Source organism: Montipora foliosa, unplaced genomic scaffold (assembly GCF_036669935.1).
Source record: "Montipora foliosa isolate CH-2021 unplaced genomic scaffold, ASM3666993v2 scaffold_164, whole genome shotgun sequence".
In the NCBI taxonomy this organism is placed as follows: domain Eukaryota; kingdom Metazoa; phylum Cnidaria; class Anthozoa; order Scleractinia; family Acroporidae; genus Montipora; species Montipora foliosa.
Window position 1 is genome coordinate 42,501 of NW_027179465.1, and position 7,500 is coordinate 50,000.

The following is a 7,500-nucleotide window of genomic DNA, read 5'->3' on the forward strand; positions in this document are numbered from 1 at the left end:
AATAACCTAAGAGGGATTACGATGGGAATAGGGCCAGTATGAGGGATTACTTCTCTTACCTTCATAATCTCTTGACCAAGGCTAGGTAATAGATTCTCAGGAGCCCACCAAATTGAGTAAAATATTCCTGGATAAAATGTTCCCACGACCACAAATCCACCGTGGAATTCAAGGTAAAAGGTTTTTGTTGGTATTTGTTGGCTTTCCGTCACATTGAGCTTGGGGCGCCTGTGCTCCAAGTGAAAGCTTGATAGGAATCATGGGAAATGAACATATTTTTTAAAAAAGCCAAACCACAATGTCTAAACTCGCAGGACTCGAACCTGCGAACATTTGATTAATAACACCCTTCACTTAACCAGTATAGAATGCCTCATCACTAATTGCGAGGATGTCATTTTTTTTTAATGTCAATATATATATTTTCCAAATTCCGCTGTAAACGTGTATTAACACCCACTAAGAAGCAAGTTTACGAAGCGAAAAATATCGGTTACCAAACTTCAAGAGAAAACTAACCATTTTAAAATCAAGCCGTAGACTTAAAGTGGTACTACGACCAAAATAACAATTCTTTTTTTTTCTTTGGATTTAAAAACTATGTTTACTAAACACTAACTGACCAAAGTTTTAAAAAGACACGTATTTATTTTAACTCGAATTTTCTAACTTATTGATCCGCCATTACTAACTTTAAAATCTTGAGAGAGCTAGGTCGAGGAGAAAATGAAGTTTAAGAATGCAATGCGTGTGTACGCGGCTGAATTAATATGCAGCACCGGAGTTTCGGGCTTTCAGACGTTTAAACCAGTGTTTTGCATATATAATAAATTGCGTTTACACACTGAAATTTTAAGCTAGCGAGTAAATGACGTCATTTTCTCTAGATCCAACCCTATGAGGTCCAATCGGTCAGTTTTGAACGTGAGTAATGGCGGACCGTGAAATCCAAAACTTACACTCAAAATAAACAGCCTTTGGATAAAACTCAAAGCTCAAAATTTTGCCAGTTAGGTGTTAAGCGAACACGCTTTCAAAATCTGAAGAAAAAAAGGAAATGATTTTTGTGATAATAGTACAACTTTAACAATTATTCAGCAATGATTTTATTCATATACTAATTAGTTTCGGTAAATAATCGGTACACTTACCAGTCAGTTGATCTTTAGGGATTAAGTGGATAAAAACAGTTCTTTTAAAGTGAGTGCTCCGGGTTCAAATCCAGGGACTTACTTTTAGTTTTTCTTTTTATCTGCTACCACAAGTGGGGACAGAGTAATCTAAAGGGAGGATAATACTTCATTTGAAGCAAACTAACAATGAAGGATAATCCTTCATTTCAGGAGGAGATCGTGTTTATTGTCGTTAATTTTGGACACTGCGTCCCACGACTTGTGGTAGCAGAGAAAATAAGGTAATCAAAAATCATATATGTGGATTGGATTTGAACCCGGAGTTTCTACTCTATAGGAACCGCTTCTTTCCACTTCACCATTGAAGATCAAGACACCGCACTCTCAAAAGAACATTTATTCAAGTCTCCCATAGAAAATCGCTGCTGAAAATTGGGCTTAAGCTAGATTACTAATTTAGGCCTAAGCTTTCATTTTGAAGTTTGGCAACAGACCTTTTGTAGTGTTTATTGCCGAATGATAATACAGCATTGTCAAATAGTGTTTAAAATATTGTCCTTGAGCAGTTAGCAGTGTGGTGGTGGTCAAGTGGTTAAGTCACGGGTTAATCAACATTTCCACGTACGAGTCCTATGTCCACTGATACACTTGAGTGGTATCTTAAAAAATATATGACATTTCCCATGATCGATACCAAGCTCTTAGTCTTCTAAATTAATGATAGTAGTGAATTCAAAGCAAATTAAGAATTCACGATAATAGCGAATTCAAGGTGGAACACTGGCACAAACGTATATAACGTCGGTGGAATTGTTTTGCGAACAAGCGGTTCAGTTCGATTTTGCAGCGGTTGTCCTAAAAAGCCCAGGACAAGTAACCTCAATTTCTGGTGGTGGCCAAAACGTCATTAAAGAAATGACTAGCACTAAGATGCAATAAAATGTGATACGGTTAAACGAGGAAATGGCAGAAGGCTAAAATAAGAAGAGATAAGATAATTATAGAAGTTGTATAGGCAAACTGGTCCGAGATAAAACGGAGAATTCTGATTGGTTCTCTCTGAGAGGTCCGAATTTTGCAATTCGGGCCGCTAAGATGAACCGGTCACGAGGCAGCGCATATTGATTGCCAAACTGTTCCCATTGTCTGTTTCCATTTTCTCGAACATAAAAACAAAAATGCGAGGAATTCTTTTTTTAGTCATGTACGAGTTCCAGTATGAATTTTGCTTTCCAGAACCGTTAACAGAAGCAGGCGAAGAGGGAAGACTCAAGGAATAGAAAACCCTGCGCAAGAGAGCCAATATAACAAAATCCTCGTTATACTTGATTGTTGTTCGATCCGTACTGGGAAATATTGGTCTCGTTCATTTTTTTGCAAGTTTATAGACTGAGCCTGAAAAGGAACTCGAGCAATACTTTCCCAGTACGGACCTCATGCTAGTTCAATAACATCTATATATTTTTCCAGTAGGCGCGGTTCTCTTTCTCTTCGCAGGGGATCAAATATTTACTCCGGCTTTGGTTAGAACAGGGTAGAGTCAGGCTAAAATAATGGCTCATAAAAAACAACAACAAACGAACAAACACAAAAATGTAATACTGAAAATATTGTTTTTCTGCTCTAGAGGAGACATAGGTCCGATTTTCCGTTTTCCGTTTTGTGATTGCGGTTAACATCCTCCTCTCAACGAACGGCCGTGACGTAGCACCCGTCGCTATTGTATTTTGTATACAGCCAATTGTATTTTGTATTTGGCAGACAGGCGACTTTTTGATTGGTGGAAAATACAATTGGCTGGACCAGTGATCCAGCCGCAGTGTGCACGGAGGAACGCGGGCGAACAAAACGGCTGGTCATTTAAGCCTAGAGAAGACATTAACGTTAAAAGAATCCCAAAACTCAGAGGTTCGAATATTTCGTTCAAAAATTCGATTTGGGAGGAGTCATTAAGGGACTGGTGCATGATGAATACCGGAAGCACATGACCTTAAAGCGAGTAACTTGCAAATCTTTTCCTTGGAACAAAGCTGGGGATTTTATGCCCAAATATGGACAAAAATAAGATCAAAATTGCACGGCGGGAAAATGCTCGAGCTACGTTACACCCAAATAAGGAAAATTCTGAACTCAAAAAAACCCGGCTCTGAAGCAGAGTTAAACGCTTCAAGGTCATGCATGAGCTTCTGTCAATAATCATTACTACTTCTTGCATAACAAAGGCTCTGATATCACTGCAGCGAAAGTTGTGGACCAAGGGATTCCCGTATAACTTCATACCTCCTATAACAAACGCAAATGGACCTTTCCCTTTCGATGTCGCGGCAGCAACCGACACTTTGTACTCAACATATGGTTCAAGATTGGTCAACGACACGTGAGTCTGATTTGCGTAAACTTCAGTATAGTTCACTTCTTCTTCTTCTGTCTTTACGTCGCCAACCTTAACACGTTGATACGTCACGATGTATTTCGTTAAGCTTCCATGCCTGAATTGCTCGGGAACGGGTTTCCAGGTCACATTGAGCTTTGTCGGTGAGATTCGGTTCACAGGTTTGAGTTCCACCGGAGGCTGACTGGGTACTAGTGAACAAACACAACCCATGTTATCTCTATCTCTTACTTTTAAAACAACCAAACTCAATGCTTCGTGTCCAATAAATGTCTCGTCGATCATACATTATTTAAGTTAGAAAAAACAGAGAAACTTTGAAAAACTGTTGGCTGATCAGTTTTCAAAAACCCCAATTGAAATCCATTTTCATCTTCAATTTTGCCCATCCCTACTTTCGTCTATATTTGCTGCTCTATTCAAACCTTCCTTGAGTGATTTGGTGGTCAGTGGCCATCCCCCCACCCCCACCCCCTTCCCGTCGCTGAATTTGGCTTAATTTCGTAACACAGCCCCTTTAACACAACTCAAAGACAAGGTTGAATATTAAATTTGATTTTCTACTCTGCTCGTGATTTTTCTTCAACGCTAGGTTAGTCTGACGCAGGAGAGGAAATATTTAACGTCCCTTTGAATGTATAATTGATGATTACTTTTGAATAGGCAACGTTTTCTTTACGAATTCGCCTTCCCTCCACATCTATTCCCAAGCCCCATTCCAGTGAATGCTGGATGCGAATCCGCAACTTTTTGAAACCGCTATCCAGAATGATTTCAAATCGTGTGGACGATCGAATCCGGATACTTTCAAATCCGATGACGTTACAAACTCAGGTCCAGTCTTTGCCGTCTAAACATTCAGCATGGCCACTGAACGAAAAGCTATTTCTTCTCTTGTCGCCAACTCGCACGCCTGATGGCGCATGTTCTATTGACAATAGTAACAAAGGATAACTTCATTTCCGAAAAATTGCATTGCCGGAAGGCAACCTCAAAACCAGCCTCTCTATTCCCTTCCACTACTTGTCTCGAGGATGACAACAAGGAAAGGAAACCGAGAGAGCCTGTGTTCCAACTTCGTTCCCACGACCTTTCCTTTCGCTTTGGGACATGCGTAACATGTCCTCATCTGAAATAACGATTATCGACAATTCCTAATTTTTTTGGATTGACTTTTATTGTCGATTTAGATTATTCTGTCCCAGGACTTGTGGTAGCAGGTAAAAAGAAAAACAGTAGAAGTTGCAATCCTGGACAGGATTTGAACCCGGAGCACCCACTTTGAAGGAACTGTTTTTATCCACTTAACCACTAAAGATCAACTGACTGGTAAGTGTGCCGGTTATTTACCAAAACTAATTGGCATATAAATAAAATCATAGCTGAATAATTGTTAAGTCTACGGCTTGATTTTAAAATGGCTAGCTTTCTCTTTAGGTTTGGTAACCGACATTTTCTCCTGTTTAAACTTGTTTCTCAGCGGGTGATAATACACGTTTACAGCTGCATTCGGAAGAAAAAAATGTTGGCATATAAAAAAAATTAATGTTCTGGCAGTTAGCGATGTGGTAAAGTAAGTAAGTAGTAGTAAAGTAAAGTGTTTATTTTCATGGAGTGGGCACGTAATAGCCTGAGCTAATAAACTTGTGGCCCTCTAAAGAATAAAATAACAACAAATATACTAAGCTATAAAAATACAACGAATACAACTACTATATAATCTACTAAACTATTTAAAAGATAAAATGTAGCATTATAATCATGTCGCAATTCATCAAGTAACTTAAATAGAAAAATGATCAAGATTCTGCTGTTGTTTAAAAAACTCATTGTGGTAGTCTAGTGGTTAAGTGAAAGGGTTATTAATCGAACATTTTCATGTTCGAGTCCTGCGAGTTCAAGCATGGGGGTTCGAGATTTAATAATAGATATTCATTTCCCATAATCCCTATCAAGCGCTAAGCGTCCTCGGCAAATCTTTTCAAATGCAAATTAATTTGCCCGCATTAGCCTCCATTTCATGCTAGATCCAGTCCAACCGTTAGAATACGAAACTGGCCTATTGACGATAGTAGTCAATTTAGAGAAAATTAGGAATTGTCGATAATCGTCATTTCAGAGGTAGGGCATGCGTTGAAATGCGAAGGGAATGGTCGTGGGACCGAGGTTGTCGGGAAGGCCTCATTAACCGGAACACTGTACTTACTATCGTCGGCAGTCTTGAACGTTAAGTTAGCTTCTTTGCCATCCCCAGCATTGGTATACGCAAGAATTTTGCCATGATACTTGGTAGCTTTATCCAGATTTAAAAGCATCAATGTTCTCGCTGGAGGAACTGTCGTTTTCTCTTGGTAAGTGCCGTTAACCAGTCTTTCGTACGAGATGCGGTATCCTCGAATGATACCGTTGTGGAACTCGTTTGGGATTGGGCTCCAGTGTAACCTCACGGAAATTGAGTCCAGCACCTCTGGTTGAGCAATGCCCGGCGGCTTACTGGGAACTAAAGAATAACAGAAATTACGTACACGGTAAAGAAGGCAAACTTCAACCCCAGGTGAAAAACCACACGGAAATTGAGGAACTTTAATTTCCAAGATCGAAACGTTATTCTCCTAACTAGTACATAGATTTCTTTGTTGGGTAGTCATGAGCATTTGGTGTTATATCAAGATGACATCTCTTAAGCTGATAATTATCTTCATTCTCAACACGTCTGACGGACATTTCATTGAAATTGTGAGGAGAATTTACAGGCTGATCACTCCTGGGAATCAAAGGGTTACAGACTCTGTGAAGGTAATGGAAGGATCTTTCCCTATCCTTCCGCGAGTGTCGTTTCTAACTGTGAATAGGTTGATATTTGAGTGCGCTTTTAATATGTTCTAAATAGATAAAGGAGATGAACATAATAAATTGTCATTCTTTTGACCAATCTTTTAAATATGATTCATTTGTGGCTGAAGTTGTGTATTTTATTGTTGAATGATGATGCTGATAATAGACCATATTTGTATTCTCAGCATTGGACTGGAACTTGCTTGCAATGGAGGCTAATGCGGGGGAATATATTAAAAAGTATTTGCAGTTGAAAAGATTCCCCCGCATTAGCCTCCATTACAAGCTAGTTCCAGTCCAACACTGAAAATACGAATATGTTCTATTAATAGGCAGTCGCTATCCGTACGGGACCTGTACACCGACATTTAGAGTGACTTTCGTATGACCTTGAAAAAGTGTTCGCAATTTGTTTCACGGACCAATGTTTGGCAAGATTAAAACAAAGCCTCTCCTTACTCCTGCAAAAGAAACCACTGATATGGGCAGTAAACAGTTCGATTGCCCAATCACATTTCTGCTTTTCAAATGTCATCAAAGCGAAACTTTCCAGAAAGGTCCATGGATAGATGACGTTGTTTCCATCTGCGTTCGCTAAGCCAATGAAAATTCGCGCTCGTTTGTTTTTGTTCGATAAGCCAATTAAATGTTTTGCATTTTTGTTTACGTTTTGATTTTACGTTTATTTTTCAAGGTCATTTGAAAGTCACTCTTAGAATGATTATTACAGGTTCTAACCCTAACCTTGACCGACATAGCCTAGCAGTTATTGAAAGCTAACCGTTTTAAAATGGGTGCTTACACTTAGGTATTGTTTATCCAAAATGTCCTCCTCTCCGAATTCATCTGATATACACAATTGCTAATTTGCTCGAAATTGCGTATAACAGATAAATTCGGACACTGTGTCCCACGACTTGTGGTAGCAGGGGAAAAGGATAGGATAGGATTTGAACCAGGAGTTTCAACTCTTGATCTATAGGACCCGCTTCTGAAGATCAAGAAACCACTCTCTCAAAAAAAGATTTATTTAACTCTCCCATAGATTATTGTTGCTGAAGAGTAATAGTCCACTTTCGATATAATAAAATTCAGTCCTAAACAAAAGGCATCATCTCGAGGCTCTGGGGAATAAATATT

At 39.1% G+C, this 7,500-nt stretch overlaps 1 protein-coding gene across 6 annotated transcripts in view; it reads right to left on the bottom strand.

Moving 5' to 3' along the window:
• Positions 1-7,500, bottom strand: part of LOC137986255 (protein sidekick-1-like) — a 101,495-nt gene that overhangs the window by 17,738 nt on the left and 76,257 nt on the right. For all 6 annotated transcript variants that reach the window (XM_068833480.1, XM_068833484.1, XM_068833479.1 and 3 more), the window contains 2 exons: positions 5,732-6,025; positions 3,414-3,716 (listed from right to left, as the gene is read on the bottom strand). In XM_068833480.1, coding sequence (XP_068689581.1) covers positions 3,414-3,716; positions 5,732-6,025 — 597 coding nt within the window. The remainder of the gene's footprint in view (positions 1-3,413; positions 3,717-5,731; positions 6,026-7,500) is intronic.